At 41.2% G+C, this 16644-nt stretch overlaps 1 protein-coding gene across 1 annotated transcript in view; it reads left to right on the top strand.

The window, feature by feature from the left end:
- Positions 1 to 14863, top strand: part of TSG101 (tumor susceptibility 101) — a 50844-nt gene extending 35981 nt beyond the window's left edge. Inside the window, exons 8-10 of the mRNA XM_046637599.1 lie at positions 11506 to 11708; positions 13016 to 13255; positions 14525 to 14863. Coding sequence (XP_046493555.1) covers positions 11506 to 11708; positions 13016 to 13255; positions 14525 to 14614 — 533 coding nt within the window. The 3' untranslated portion in view covers positions 14615 to 14863. The remainder of the gene's footprint in view (positions 1 to 11505; positions 11709 to 13015; positions 13256 to 14524) is intronic.
- The last annotated feature ends 1781 nt before the right edge of the window (positions 14864 to 16644 follow it).

Genomic DNA, 16644 nt, shown 5'->3' on the forward strand with positions numbered 1-16644 from the left:
TCTTTACCTTCCTTATCTTGAAATCTACTTTGTCTGATATTAGTATTGCAACACCTGCTTTCTTTTGTTTGCCATTAGTTTGGAGTATCGTCTTCCACCCCTTCACTCTGAGCCTGTATTCGTCATTGGAGCTGAGATGTGTTTCCTGGAGGCAGCAAATTGTTTCGTCTTGTTCTTTAATCCATCTTGCCACTCTGTGTCTTTTTATTGGAGAGTTCCATCCATTTACATTGAGGGTGATTATTGATGTATGAGAGCTTAATGCTGTCATTCTGTCACTCGTTTTCTGGTTTTCCTGCATTTCCTTTGTTTCTGGTCCTGTGTGTTTTGGTCTACCCACTGACTTCTGCAGTTTCTTATGCTGTGTTTCTTAGTTTTTTCCTTATTTATTTTTTGTGTCTCTGTTCTGCTTTTTAATTTAGTGGCTACCCTGAAGTTTGTATTCAGAATCTCATGCATAACATAGTCCGTTTTCTGATGGCCTTTTATTTCCTTAGTCTAAACTGATTCTGTCCCTTTCCTCCTCCCCTCCTAAGTTGTTTGTCTCATATCTTATTCCAACTTGTGTTGTGAGTTTGTGGTTAAAGTGACAAGATTGTCTTTGTTTTTGGTGTTTTCCTTCCCTTCAGTCTAATGCTGTAGTTGAATATTTGCTATCCTATTCTGATTCTGTTTGTCTGCTTACTCTGTGTTTTGTGACCCCTTTCTCCCTTTTTTTCTTTTTTCACGGAAAGAGGGCCTTCTTGAGGATTTCTTGTAGGGGGGGTCTCATGGCTACAAAGTCCCTTAGCTTTTGTTTGTCTGGGAAAGATTTAATTTCTCCCTCATATCTGAAGGTATTTTTGCTTGATAGAGTATTCTTGGCTGAAGATTTTTATCTTTTAAAGTTTTGAATATGTCATTCCATTCTCTGCCAGCTTGTAAGGTTTCTGCAGAGAAATCTGCTGAAAGTCTGATAGGGCTTCCTTTGTAGGTTATTTTCTTCTGTCTTGCTGCCCTGAGTATTCTTTCTTTGTCATTCATTTTTGCCAGTTTTACTACTGTATGCCTTGCAGTAGGTCTTTTTACGTTGACACATCTAGGAGATCTGAAAGCATCTTCCACACAGATTTCCCTCTCATTCGCTAGATTTGAGAAGTTCTCTGCTATTATTTCTTTGAGCACACTTTCTGCTCCATTCTCCTTCTCTTCATCTTCTTGGATACCTATAATTCTTATGTTGCATTTCCTCATTGAGTCGGATATTTCTCAGGGACTTTCTTCATTTCTTTTTAGTCTCAGTTCTCTCTCCTCCTCTGTCTGGAGCAATTCAACATGTCTGTCTTCGTTTATGCTGATTCACTCCTCCCTGATTACCACTTGAACATTCAGGGAATCCGTATTTTGTTTTATGTCTTCCATTGTGTTTTTCATCTCTACTATTTCTGATTGATTCTTCTTTATAGTTTCAATCTCTTTTGTGAAGTAGCCCCTCAACTGGTTAAATTGTTTCTCTGTATTCTCTTTTATCTCATTGAATTTTTTGACGATAGCTATTTTGAATTCATTGTCAGTTAGTTTACTCATTTCTGAGTCCTAAGGACAGAATTCTGGGTATTTGTTTTCTCTCTGGTCTTGAGTTTTGAGAACTGCTTGATGTTGGAAGGACAGGACTTTCCCATTGTGATATTATTTGGTTGCAGTTACAGCCTGGTGCCACTGGATGGGGGTAAAGAGCCACATATTCTGAGCCCTCTGCCTTCAGCCAAGATGGCGCAGCACAGTGTGGGTGGGGGGAGGGTGCTTTCTCTTGCACCTAGTGCCCGGTTTCCAGATCAGTTCTCACTGTCTGGTCTCACCTTGATGAGGTCCCCCTGCGTGAAAGCTTTCGCCCATTAGAGGGCCTACCTCTAGGCTGCAAGGGCACTAGGGAGTCCTGGGTGATCCTGTGGATGCACGGCCCCTCCCCCACTCCTTCCCTCACAGAGCCTCCCACAGCAGCCACCACCGTCTTTAGGGCAGGGAGCGAAGTTCTCTCTTACCCGTTCCAGCTCCTCCGAGGGGGCTCCAGCCTCTCCGCCCTCTGTTTGGCTGCCGTGACTCTCAGAGGATTCCTGTGGTATTAGGATATTTTCTGTTAGACTATGGTTGCTCCTTTTTGTTGTATGTTGGAGTGGAGAGAGTTCCGGGCAAGCTCACTCGGCCACAACACTGATGTCACTCTAAACACTCTCCTTTACATGGTTTCTTTTTGAGAATGGAAAAGTTCATCTTGTCATTTGTCTTGTGTCCCACTTGGATATTTTTGTTTCTGTTCCTAACATAATATTAACCTACTTTGCAAACGCTCATTTCAGACTCTTTTTGGTAGAGGTGTTAACTGATGATGATAATGGTCAATAGAAGCTTTGGCCGTCATAGTATCAGTAGTCATGTTTGGTTTCTAGTCAGCCTGTCAGCTTCAGTGGCCGCTCCCCTATGATTTGAGCACATGTGTTGTATCTCATAATCACGTTTCAAATTCCCTAGTAAGCTAGCTCAGTTTTTCTTCTTTAAACATATCACATACTAGCATAAAGCCATTGGGTTTATCATAACTTACTGGTCTTGCTACAGAGCCTTTCCTTTACATGGTAGCCATAGGACTTTGATTTATATTTTACAGGGAGATACATTAGAGCCCAAGTCAAATTTAACTTTTTGGCTATATTTTTAAAGCAGAACACAAAAACACTGTCATTTAGTTTTAGCCGTAGCCATTCAGTATATGCTAACGAAAACCATACTTTAAAATGGATTTCACGTTTACAAAAGAAAATAAAACTAAGTTCTACAAAACCATAGTTCTTGAGAACTCTTTATTGTCTAGACTCTGTTGAAAAGTTACTTAGTGTCTTATTGAATTTGTTGATTCATTGGTAGTTGGGTGGTCGATGAGTAATGAAGAAACAAACCTATTCACATAGCAAAAAAAATAAAATCTAATTGGTGTAATATATATTGAAACTTAACACAAAGATCGTTTTTCTTATTACTGGAGGAGCAAAAGAGAAACTACTTTGTCCATGACTGTATATATCTTATTTAACCAATTTCACATACAAGATCCCTACAAAATGATGACTTTGAGCACCAGGTGAGGCATTAGGTGATGTCTGCACTACCACACCACCTTGCCCCTGTCAAACAGCAGGAGGTTTAAAGGTTGAACAATCCCTTAATCCCAGTCTCAGCACAGTGTGAAAGTTCTCCTTTGCAGGTTGATTTATTTCAGGAGGCCATGTAGATGATTATGGTTGATTTATAATTCTGAATCCTAGACTTTAGGCCCTTAATGTACATGTAGTATGATTTTTGGTTTATGGTTTAATAATAGTAGCATTGAAGAATGGGTGCTATCCTCACTTATTTTTTTATTGATTGATTTTTTTTTCTTGTCATCTTTTGGGACAATCATGGGTTGGGAGCTATCAGGCAAGATGCTTAGGGAAATACATAAACATTCAGTTGCTAATGTCCCTCTTGTCGCATTTAACCTGGCATCTTGGATGTATGAATACTCTTATATGTGTAATAATTTTGGACAAAGAATTGTATTCTAGCAAGGTCCAAAGTAGCACACCTGCACAGTCTTATGTGGAATGATGTTTGAGTTTAATGTAATTCATGTAATTTTGTCTAAATAACTGAAAGATGCAGCCTTAATTATTGGGTTGTCATGTGGTATGACACACCCAACAGGAGACAGTCTGGACTCCATATTTTACTAGAAAGGTGTGAATGGTAACCTCTGAGTTAAAGCCAATGCCTGCTACAGAATTTCTCTTGGAAAATCTTCCCAAGTACTGTATATCTCATTCTCAGAGTTTAATAATGTCATTTTAAGATTTTGTTCCTAAACTCAATCATAAACAAAGATCAGAAACAGTAAGTTTGGAAGGGTATTATCAACAGACATTTGAGAAACCAGTTTTACCTTTGTTAAAGGCTTGTTTTAAAATTTCGGAGTGGAAAACCCTGTAAATGCTGCAGCCAAATGATTTCATCTCCGTTTTTTTTCATTTGTTGGTTCATATTTAAAAATTAGGTAAAATGAAAAACTGCAGAAAAAGAAGAAAACTTCTGATTGAGTAACATTCCTTTGAAGATAAGAAGCTAGTAAACATGACAAGGTTTTCTTGACTGTCTTGTCCAACACTGCTCTTCCTTCTCTGGCCGGCCTGGATTAATGAGTTTAGCTTATGGCAACTCTCCTTCCAGGATATTGCAGCCCAGGTCCCTGCTCACGGTGGGTGTACTAGTGCACACCTGCTTGTGTATGTAGGTTTGGGTCTAAGCAGGTAACATCCAGAAGTAAAAATGCTGGGCAGGTGATTCACTTTTTCTGGTTAGAGGTAAGGTCAGAAAAGTTAATGTTTACTTATTTGGTCTTTTACTTTGAGGTTACCATGTATTTTCTCTCTAATATAAATGAACTCCCTTTGGAGTCACAGGAAGTATGATCATCTACGTACTGTAGGGAGATAAAACTAATTGTCTTAAGTGTTTAAAGATAGTTTTAAATCAAGTAGCGTGCACTAGCGCACTTGGAAGATAATGGCCTACATTATTCATTGAATTATCAGATCTAGTGGGTGGGGTATTGATTTCCCAATTATAGAAAAATTATATCTTATTTCCTAAGGATTAAGTTTAGTGATCAGATTCTACTTGACATTTAAATGAGGTTTTGCGTAGGATTTTTCTCGAAATCTATGTTACTTTTCAATTGCTACTAATCTGGAACTGTAGAAGGGCGCTTCTGAAATCTGACTCAGCATGGGTGAAGGTCACCATGTGGGGACTTGAGGTGTGGCAGTTTGCCACAGCTGCTTCTTAGTCCAGGCTTGTTACAGCAGGTATAAGGATTATTAAAATTTCTCTTAAGATGTTTGAGGAAAAAATTTTTGTTTGAAAAATGATCAAGAAGATGAGAATCTTCCACCACATCTTTTTTATTTGTTTATATAAACAATCTCTTGAAGTCTCAAGGTTCATTGAATTTTGAACTCTAATCTGGGCTTTGCTTTTTTGGCATTCATATTTCAGATCTTAATTACAGTTCTTCTCTTCTTTTTAGAAAGTACAAGGTTTAAAATGTTCAGATATACTGTATAATAAAGTCTGCTTGTGATAGAGGAGAGGACTAGGTTTAATCTTGGCATTTCTAGCCTCCTCAGGTGAACTGTGACCTTTATAGAAAGCCAGGCGACTGCTGCCTCAGCTGGGTTCCCATTTTGAGTGTTAATGGCCTTAGCTGGAGACTTATTTTGAAGATTTATTTGGTGCTGTATGGTAGCATTTGCCTTAACGTGTTTTATAAGAGATACAGAATATAAATCCAGGATTTAAATGTGTATTTTTTAAAATAGTGATTTGAAAATTTAGCATCAGTATAATATGACTCATTTTAATATAAAAATTTTAACAAAGTTTGTTGATATGTTTGTGTATGAAAAATCCAGCCTAGTTATAAAAACACCCTTAAGCCTTTAATAGTTCAGACAACTACACAGATAAATGGAACACTTTAATTGTTGTGTATGATTGACCACACATTTGAAATGCCTAACGATATTCATACCATTCAGGTCCCCAGTCTCTGCGAGAAGTATTGTTCTGTCTCACAAGAAGCATAATAAAATTTCATATAGAATATAATAAGACAAATTCTTTTAGAAACAAGTTTTAAAATTCCTACTGCTGTGGCCAGCCCCGTGGCTGAGTGGTTAAGTTTGTGCACTCTGCTTCGCTCCGGGGGCCCAGGGTTTTGCCAGTTTGGATTCTGGGCACAGACATGGCACTACTCATTAGGCCATGCTGAGGCGGCATCCCACATACCACAACTAGAAGGACCCATAACTAAAATATATACAACTATGTACTCGGGGGATTTGGGGAGAAAAAGCAGAAAAAAAAATTCCTACTGTTAATGCATCCTTATCATAAATTGGGGACTTATTGAGATACCATCTTTACTAGCTATTATTTTGTAAATCACTCTTTGGGCACAAAATTATAAACTCTTGTAGAAATTAGCGCTTTTTGCTCTCTTTTAAGGACTTAATCAATTAGTACAATATAAGAAACTAGAGATTTTGCTTCGGCCTAAATTCTGTCCAAATGAACAGCTAAGTCTTTAAGTCATATTGAGTCTGTGAAGGGTTCTCATGAAATAAGAGTTAACTCTCTGGCATGTTTTATTATGTGTATTTAGTAAGTGAGGAAAGATGTTACCTTTTCACACATCCTTATTTGAGGTAGACTGACTTATTCTACAAATTGCCAAGAATGGCAAAATTCTTGATTAAGTAAGAAAATGCTCTCAGTTAAGGACCTGTAAAGTTTGGGAAGTCCATAAGACCACCCTCACTTCTGACACCAGTTGCAAGTTCAGGGGTCCCCAAGACCACCCTCAGGTCTGATCATTCTTTGGGACTCACAGAACTCACTGAAAGCTGCTGTCCTTACAGCTAAAGGAAACAGATTAAAATCTGCTAAGGGAAGAGATGCATGGGGCAGTCCAGAAAGTTCCAGACATGAGGTTTCTAGTTGTCCTCTCCCAGTGGAGTCATTATGCGGAGTATTGCCAGCCAAAGAAGCTTTCCTGGGCCTCGATGTCCAGAAGTTTTATTGAGGCCTGGTCACATAGCCATGAGACTGCCTGTGTGACTGACCTTTAGTCTCCAGCCCCAGCAGAGGTTGAGCTGTTAAGAAGTGGCCCAAGGCCCCAAGTAAACAAAAACACTCTTATCAGGTGGGACACTTCAGGGGCTCAGAGATCACCCGTGGGAGCCAAGGGCAAAAGCCAGACCTCTCTTTGGGTAAGGTAAATTCTTTACTGCACAGGACCAAACTATGAAGTATTTTGTCTTAACTTTAAAAGAATACCCCAGAGTATAAAAAAGAAAAAGGTATATTTTTAAAAGATTAGGATCTGCCCAAAACTTCCTGCCTGATACTGTAATTTCAAGATGAGAGGGGCAGCCTGCAGCACTGGACAAGGAGAGACAAGCTTACCTAGACATGGGTTGGGTCACCACTCATGTTACAAACCAGGAATTGTGGGGGATTCCTATACCTTGAGATCTTTCGTTGTTTTTCAATAGAGAATAAGTTGGAAACTTAACTTTGGGTTGTATTTCAAAAGGGGTAGGTTGTTACAGAAATAATTTAATGTTTATTCCACCCTGTATTAAGTTGTTGCAATAAAATTTTCTCAGATTGAATTGCAGTTTGCATTTTTTCTAGTCTTTTAAATTTGTTCTGAGAAATCAAAATTATAAATCAGTTTTCACCTCCATGGCAAAAATGGCAAACCAAAGCAAGTCAAAGAGATTGAATTATGGTAATACTTCCTGGTAAAAATTTGGCTGTCCCTTTGGAGACAGGAATAATACCTCTGAGGAATTTGACTCTTGGCTGGCCCCATGGCTGGGCGGTTAAGTTTGCACACTCTGCTTCAGCAGCCCAGGGTTTCGCCACTTTGGACCCTGCGTGCAGACCTGGCACCACTCATCAAGCCATGCTGAGGCAGCATCCCACTTAGCATGGCCAGAAGGACCTACAACTAGAATATACAACCATGTACTGGGGGGCTTTGGGGAGAAGAAGAAGAAGAAAAGATTGGCAACAGATGTTAGCTAGGGGCAATCTTTACCCAAAAAACCCAGTTTGACTCTTGAAGATCATAGCACCGAATTGTGGTAGCTGCTCAGACAGAACTGTTTGAGTAAATGGAAGCAGTGACAGTGTTGACATCTGTGATGTTAAGTATTTCACTCTGTTATGCACTTTTCAACACCCTTTCCAATACACACCCCTTCAGGGCAATAGAGTTTTAGAAGTTTAGTCTTCTGATTTTCAGGTCGTAGAGATATTGATCACATCTTTCATTTGGTTTAATACTACCGTATCATTTATTTTGCAGCTCATATATATTTGTAAGCAATTTCAATAATTACCTTCTACATCCCAGCAGAATGTAAGAGAAAGGAAGGGTCCAAAAGAGCGTATCCTGAGGACTCCTTGCCGGGAACCTTGGCTGCTTTGCTCCAGGGAGCCTGCAGAGGGTAACTGGCTCTGCTGGATTCAGGACACCGCTCAGCAGTGCCGCTCGTGTGTTTGGGGTGCATAGGAAGGGTTTACAGTCCCTCCCTCCAGAAAAGTATGTTTTTAAACTGATAAACATAGTAAGACTTGTTAAGAAAGCAGCCTCTGTTTGTTGTGCTGGTGTTTGGGGAATTAATTATGGTTAACAGAGGAAAGATCATTAGTGGAGATGAGCCTTAACTGTGTTTAGTGATAGAAGATGGAATCAGATATTCAAGAGCATTACTCTTTTTGTTAGTTTAGAGTGACTTGGACAGAGTTTCTTAATGGAAGAGGGAGAGCTGGTTATGGAAAGAGAATCATCTGGGGGCAGTCAGAGCCCCCAGGTCACTGGCAGGGCCTCCTGGGAGTTGGCCCTTCAGGGGTTGTGATTAGCATAACGTAAGTGTTGTAGCAAAGAGACCATAATTTTAGGAAAGAAACTGGGATGTGGTGACAAGGCCAGCAAGTAGACGTTTACGGTAGCAATAAAACATCTGGTAAAAAATCCCGAGAATCACAAATGGGTAACAGCAGTTTCTTAACCTCTCTTTCATTATCATCCCCCTCAGGAGCCTTTTTTGGCATTTTTTTCTTAATCATTCCCCCATGAACTGTTAATGCTACAGATTATACTGTATATCTGTTTATGCACTATATGTGTAAAAAGAGCAAGATTTCTTTTTTAACCTCCTAAGAACCAAACTTCATCCCCTAGAGGAGCAATATCACTCCGATTGAGAATGTGCATGGGTTAGAGTGATGTTGGGGAAAACTGGACTGAACCCAGAGGAGGGAAGAACTAGAGAGAACAGAGTTTCAAAGATTCCCCAAGGTCTGGGATGGGAAGAATGGACCTTCCCTTAGCCAAGAGCAGAGCCTAATCAGAGAACAAGAACAAAGGCAAAGTGGAAACAGCAGTCATTGTGCGTAGACTGATTAGAACCAGGAAGAAGGATAGATGAAAGCGTAAAAGCACCTAGTCCTTCGAAGGGACCTGGAGGAGAACAAGTTGTCTTGCTGAGAAAGAGAGGTTAGTACTTTAGAACAGTGAGGAGTCGGGCACATAATTAAAGGGGTGAGGATCTTCGTTCCACAGGAGAGTGGGGGAAGAGAGAGTAGGAGAGTCCCATCTGATCGTTTTAGTCTTTGAAGATGTTCTGAGGATCTTTGCCTTTGTGGGAAGATGGTAAAAGGCAGCTTGGGGCTTTAAGAAAGAATCAGAAGGACTGAGGATTTTGGTTAGGTGTGGCAGGCGAGGCCATGGAGTTAGAAGTCCTGGTGATCTGACAGAATTTGAAAGAAGCCACCTTGGCAGGCAGCCTGTGTACAAGACTATAAGAGACGGGCAAGGAGCTGGGGCTGAGGGGAGATGCTCACCGGGAGCAGAAGTCAAAGGTAAAGGTGTGAGAAGGAATGAATGGAGATAGGCATTGGTGAGTTCAGGAAGGTTGCTAGAGTCATGGTGGTGTCTATAGGGGAGGACGTGAATAAAGAGGCCGTCAGAGAGGAAACCGATAAGAAGATTTGGGGATGAGCCTGGAGGTGATGTGGTAGCTGCTGAATTGATGAGAACACTTTGGAAAAGTTAGGTGTTAAGAGTCCAGGGATGTGAAAAACAGGCCCTCCGTTTCACAGAGGAAATGTGCTTGCCCTCCAGCTTACAACTCTGAATTCTAAAGCACAGTTGTCTGAAAAAGTTAATACTTTTGCTTCTCAGAAATATGAAATAATCTGAAATACTTTTGTAAGATCAGAAGTGAATTCTGGAAAGCATCTACTATATGGATTTTTTGTTAGTAATCATCTAAAAGTATGAACTGCCTCTGTGTGAACTCTTTGGGCTGGATACTGTTGGGCTCTGCTCAGCGAGAGGTGTCCAGCAGGAAAGAGACTCTTAACAGGGAGCGGCAGTGAGCCCTGGGGGTCTGCTGTGGGGCTCTTCCTGTCTCTGTGTACAAGCGGTGTCCTTCGGCTGGAAAACCTGGCCTTTGAGACACTATCTGGACTCATTTGCACTTGCAAGAAGAAAATCCAAGTCAGAAAAAAACGTAGTTCTTCTGTGGTGGAAACAAGAGAAAGAGAAAAAAACCCACAGAATTCTAGACTTAGACTCTTCCTTTCAAAATCTGTGACACCTGAGAGCAACATAGTCTCCCAATGTCATTTACAAAAGCCCAGAAAGCACTGAGGGTAACCTGCGTATGGATCAGCTTCTGGGAGAAGACAGCTTTACTACAAACTAAAAAGTGGAGCGACCAGACCAGCTTATGGAATAGCGAGAGTTGTGATCAAATGGGACACTGAAGAGCACACGTGGAGCTCATTGCAGTGTAGTTTGGAGAGTGCAGTTTCCTTTTAGAAACAGTGTACTTTGGTACCAGGAAGGGGATTGTAATGGATGGGAACATTAGTGGTGAGAGTTTGGGTACATTTCTGCAAACACACTAAAGGGTTTTTTGTTTCTCTGATGAGTGGAATTCAATGTCAAGGTGATATAAAAATTTTCAGCTCAATGTGGAGGTGATACTTTCTGTTAGTCTGTAATCATTCTTTATTCATTATAGGCAATAAAGGTCCAATATACTTATAATTCCCCACATGATATTCCATCATCAAACATAATTGAAAATCAAAATACCATTTCTGCATTTGCTGATTTAGGAGCCCAACTGAAGAATGTGAGTAGTCATAAAGAGTATCCCTACTCAGGTTAAAGGGAGGACCTTTTGGAGAAAATATCTGAGAGAGAAGTTTATTTGATCTGAAATGTGCGAGAAAATCATATAAGACACTGATCAGGAAGGGACATTTGGAAAAGAATAGTAAAGAATCTGAGAATAAGCAAGTTTATCAGCTGTTGAATTTTTGGGATGTCGTTCTCTTGCTCATGTTCTCTTCTATTCTTGGGAAAGAGAAAAGGAGTGAGAGTCTTGCAGAGGGAAGCCTTATTAACCTGTCCATTAGGGAGTCCCTGCCCACACTCAGTCCTCTTACTGGCCTCCCTGGTGGGTGCCTGTCTCCTTCATCTTAGCAGTGGAGCCTGAGAAGGGACTGCACTTGAATCACATGTTTTTCTTTGGTGTAAATTTGTTGTCCCATTTGTGGGAGATTTAGGAATAATTGTAATTTGTAGGGACATAGCCTCTGCCTCATTGAGAAAACAGCTAACTGTTTGGGCTTTAAGTAGAGAAAGCGGGTAAATATGGATTAATAGTAATCTCTCAATCAACTCAGATTTTAATGTTATTTTTGATGAAATGGTAATATTTAATTTTTCTTTCCTCCCACTTTGAAAGGGTCGGCTCATATTTCGTCCTGGTTTCTGAAGGTTCCTGTGAAAGGAATAGAAAGAGCCTGGAAATAAGCAAGTGATTTTTGCCGTTTTCCCTGCAGGTCCCAGTAGGGATGGCACAATCAGCGAGGACACCATCCGAGCTTCTCTCATCTCCGCAGTCAGTGACAAACTGAGATGGCGGATGAAGGAGGAAATGGATCGTGCCCAGGCAGAGCTCAATGCCTTGAAACGAACAGAGGAAGACCTGAAAAAAGGTCACCAGAAACTGGAAGAGATGGTTACCCGTTTAGATCAAGAAGTAGTAAGTAACACCTGGAATAGTTGTGATTTTTAGACTGAATTATAGCCATGGCAGAATGTCCTATGTGTACGGTGGTTACCCTGGACATTGTGGGGATGGTAAGAGCTCAGAAAATTACACGTCTTTAAGCATTTGAAAGTAGCTTCTCCGTAGCTTGGTTAACAGTGAGGACTGTGTTTGGAATTCGGTCGTTGATTGGAAGGGGATGGTATTTAGAGCATTTCGCTTGCACGCTCCCCCTGAAGGATGTTGTTCTGACGAAAGGAGGACTGTTGTTGCCGAGTGCTTGATGGAGCCAGTTCCCAGGAAATAAGAATTTTAGAGAGCTCTAGCCATGTTAAAGATCTGCAGACCTTGGGCGCAGACTTAAGAGTCAGTTCTTTTTTATTGTTTCCAAATGTCGTTTGAGCTATTTTTAAAGTATCTTCAGTGAGGCCTCTTAACTTAATAATCCACAGATATTTGGGTGACTTGAGAGTTACCTATAAACACAGTGTATGCAACCTTTAGCTTTAAGCTTTCTCACACTTTTATCAGACTCCTGTACCCTGAAAAGTCAGTATGTCGGCCCTGTGACTTTGGTTAATGCTGTAGAGGCACTAGCATAATCTGAGTGCCAACTTCACTCTCCACTGTCATTCCTGTGAAGGAGCGCTTATTCCAATAAATGTGGATTTTTGATGAAAAGGTAAAGAGTTAGTGAATGAGGGTTTTTCAGGAACATGATTTGTACATACACATTAGTCTTACAAAATGGTTCTAGTGTGTGAAGTGAGCTTTGCAGTAGCCAGCTATCTTAAACTCAGGAAAGTAACACCAGTTCAGTTCCGTGCCTGCAAGCACCACTTGTCATATCTTGTGACTACAGTTCAAGCGTTTGGGGTTCTATGCTAACTCCTCTAAAACTGGGCAAGTTGTTCCTCTGTGGCCGGTGCCCACTTGTTTGGAAGAAAGACCTTTTATGATTTTCATGTAAGGAACCTCCTGCTGTAAAGTATCTTGTCTGATGGCTTAGTTTGCAGTATCATTTGTCACTGACAAGTGTCAAGCGTATCACTGCCACTGAAAGTGCTCAGCTCAGGTTATTTCCAACATTATCCTTTTTCACTCAGCACATGAGGTCACACCTTTTTCTCTACCTTTGACTAATGTGTTATTTGAAACACTAATCTCATCCATGACTTGTTTAAACATTGCTTTTTTATTAGCAAGTCTGTTTCTATGAAGTTGAGTTGTAAATGTGTGATGAGCAGATAATTATGTGCAATCAGTATAAAGTCATCATGCTTGGACTGTTCTGTTTTCAGGCTGAGGTTGATAAAAACATAGAACTTTTGAGAAAGAAGGATGAAGAACTCAGTTCTGCTCTGGAGAAAATGGAAAATCAATCTGAAAACAATGATATTGATGAAGTTATCATTCCCACAGCCCCACTGTACAAACAGATCTTAAATCTGTATGCAGAGGAAAATGCAATTGAAGACACTATCTTTTACCTGGGAGAAGCTTTGAGGCGGGGAGTAATAGACCTGGATGTCTTCCTGAAGGTATGTCTTCCTCATTCTGCTTTCCAGGATTTTGGAACTTGTGTTTTAGAGGCACTGACCTTGAAAACCACAAACCAAGAGGGTTTCTCTGTAGGGTGGGTTGAAATTCCTTGTCTTCCCAGATGACAGCGAGTGAGATATATGGCTGTGAGCAGTGTCTTCCTACCTACAGAGGGCTGAGGGTCTGTCTGAGTGGGGGAAGAAGAGTGGGCCAGTGGCTGCATTCCCTCCCAAACCCCAGGGAGCATCAGCCGAACATAATGCTTCTCTCTTGCTCCCGTGCCTGGGTGGATCGGGAGGTACAAGCAGATTTCCAGTAGTTCTTTCGGGTCACACCATCTAAACTGAGATCACTGACTGCCCCACTCCCATTGTTTTTGTGTTAATTTTCTTAGAGTTACATAATTTTAGACCTGTTTTTCCAGATCAAACAGTCCTGCAGTCTTGGGCTGCCCTGCTGGTGCTAGAGCCCCTCTGTGAGAAGGTTATGTCAGGCTTGATGTTACTGTACAGACATGAAGAAAAGGTCCAGTAAGGCACGCCTGGCTACTGCTCTCCCTTGGGTCACGAAGAGCATGGTTGTTAGGAATAGTAGCAGCGACTGTTTGGATATTCAATCCAGCCTCTTCAGTATACATGTGAGGCTGGTCAGGTGGCTCGCTGATCTTGCCTATCTCACTATGAGTGAGTAGCCCAACCACTCACGGACCTGATGCAAGCAAATAAATGGCTGGGTATAAACCAGAGACCCAAGAGAGGACCTCCTTTCTGTACACTATCCCCTGCTTGGGTTGCAGAGTCTAGAGACAGATGCACGTGGAGAGGCAAGAGGGGCATGCTGTTTGCTGGGCACTGGACAAAAGTGGGCTTGTGCTACTCATCCCTGCCCTGCCCCTTAGCCAAGTGGGGACAGTCATAGTTACCAAAGTTCTTGTAGCTTTTTTTAGGATCACAGTACCAGTTTCCCTGAAATCTTGGTTGTCTCAAAATGTAGCTCAAATTCCTGAGCCAGATTCTGCAGTGTGGTGTTTTCCCTGTGAAGTAAGCCTTTATGGGTCTCAGAAGACTACCTTCCTTAACACAGCCTGCCAGCATCAATCTAGTATGGTTTAAAAAGCCACAAGTAATGAGGTATTGGTTCCAAAGGAAGGTTGATATAATGAGTTTAGGGTTCTTAGATCCCGTCTAGGTTACAGACTGTCTAATACTTCATGCCTGGGCCTGGATCAAAGCCATTCTAAACTGTTGCAACTTTTTCCCCCCTCCCAGCATGTGCGTCTTCTATCCCGTAAACAGTTCCAGCTGAGGGCACTAATGCAAAAAGCAAGAAAGACTGCCGGTCTCAGTGACCTCTACTGACTGCTCTGATGTCAGCTGGAGATTGAGCTCTTCTTAAAGTATTCTTTTCTTCTCTTCCTTTCTCTTAGTAGGTGCCCAGAATAAGTTATTGCCGTTTATCATTCAAGTGTAAAATATTTTGAATCAATAATATATTTTCTGTTTTCTTTTGGTAAAGACTGGCTTTTATTAATGCACTTTCTATCCTCTGTAAACTCTTTTTGTGCTGAATGTTGGGACTGACTATGGTAAATAAAATTTGTTGCATAATTTTTCTCTTCTTTATTGAACATCTTTAGGAAAAATCCATGAAGCCTTAATAAGAAGCCTGGCTTTTAATTTAGCAAACAAAGCATAATATCCATCATAAGTTGAAATTTAGCATTATTTATGGCATATAGAGTGAATTCTGTTTAATATGGGATATACCACCTAGAAATGTAAATTTTCAAATATTTGAAATTGAAGGATTTGAGTGACTTATTTGGTGAAAGGTCCTGGGTGGTACCCTCCTACCAGTCCCTGCCTGGATTTATTTCCTCTCTAGGCCTTTATGGTTCATAACTGTGTTTCCATCAAGAAGAAAGGAGCAGAGTGGCAAGCTATACACCTGAGAACTAATGATCTAGGTACAATGGTCTGGCCACAGTGACGGAGGGAAGGACAGTTGTTGCCTGCAGCTACAAAGGGCAAGGAATGACAGGTACCTCCAAGGCTACTTGGTTGTCTAAGCATCAAAGTTTATTGATAAAGAGAAACAGAACAAGGAGCAGGGATAAAAGGGAGCAACAAATCGGTGCTTACAACATCCACACCACAATCAGCCGGGGAAGTCCCAGTAGTTTGTACGGCGGGTAGGAGTGCCGATTGTCCGGGTCTGAGGCAAAGCGTCCTTTCCTCAGCGAGACTTCCCCAGTTGATTGTGGTGTGGCTGTTGTAAGTACCGATTTGTTGTTCCCCTTTATCCCTGCTCCTTGTTCTGTTTCCCTTTATCAGTAAACTTTGATGCTTAGACAACCAGGGAGCCTTGGCGGTCCCTGCCATCCCTTGCCCTTTGCAGCTGCGGGCATCAGCAGTGTACACTGCCTCCCTGCTCTCACGGTCACTTGAAGTCAGTCTTCCTGGTGTGTAACTATAACCAAGATTGTCACCACCCAATGGGCTGTGTATCCTGCGGGGCTCGTCTAGTAGAACAGAAGTGTCTCTGTGAAAATGAGAGAGCTAGAAGGTTCTTGAGGTTACAAAGAAACAAACATTCTAATTTCAGATGTTTTAAGATATCTAGGGAGACCGGCAGCCCACTCCATACTTCTCCCAAGAGAAAAATGGCCAAGCTGGTCTCAGCCGTCACTGGCGGGTTCACACGGTTAAGATCTTGTCTTAAGAAACCAGGATCCACTAGTAAACATTATCAGAACAAAACTAGCAAGATCAATCAACGTTGAATCTTTGTTAGGACTGGAACTAACGTTTAGTTATTTTTGTGTATACATACTTTTATTTTTACATTGTGGAGGCAGTCACAGCTTTTTTATAGCACATAAGTGAATATAGGTATCAGCCAGCCAGAATGAATCAGCATATACTTGATGCAAAGAATCAGTTTCTGTAACACAATAAACACACCATACATTCTTTTGGACCAAATGGCAACTATATGTATATACAAGGCACGTACTGATACACCACAGGTACCAAAACACCTTCTTTGATGCAGTCACTTAGGAATTGTAAAAAAAATAAGTGTCATCCAACATCTGGAGGCTAAGTAAAGGAGCTGGAGGGCTAACAGAGGAGTCACTCTTCCCCTTTCCCTTTCTCCAACTTTCAGGAATTCAAGTTTATTCAAAAGGTTGACATACATAATCCTATAACTACTGTGTCGTCTTTGATAATTTCAGAATGGTAGCTTTAAGCCCCTTTAAAGCTGGAGGTCCTCCTGAACTTCCCAAAGAGTTTCTCTCCTTTTTCAAACGAGCCTCCTCTTCAGGGCTCAGCTTTACCTTTACAAGGGCTGTAATACCAGTCTCTCCAGGGTGCACGGCACACTA

The sequence above is a fragment of the Equus quagga genome, chromosome 14 (assembly GCF_021613505.1).
Source record: "Equus quagga isolate Etosha38 chromosome 14, UCLA_HA_Equagga_1.0, whole genome shotgun sequence".
Taxonomy (NCBI): Eukaryota; Metazoa; Chordata; class Mammalia; order Perissodactyla; family Equidae; genus Equus; species Equus quagga.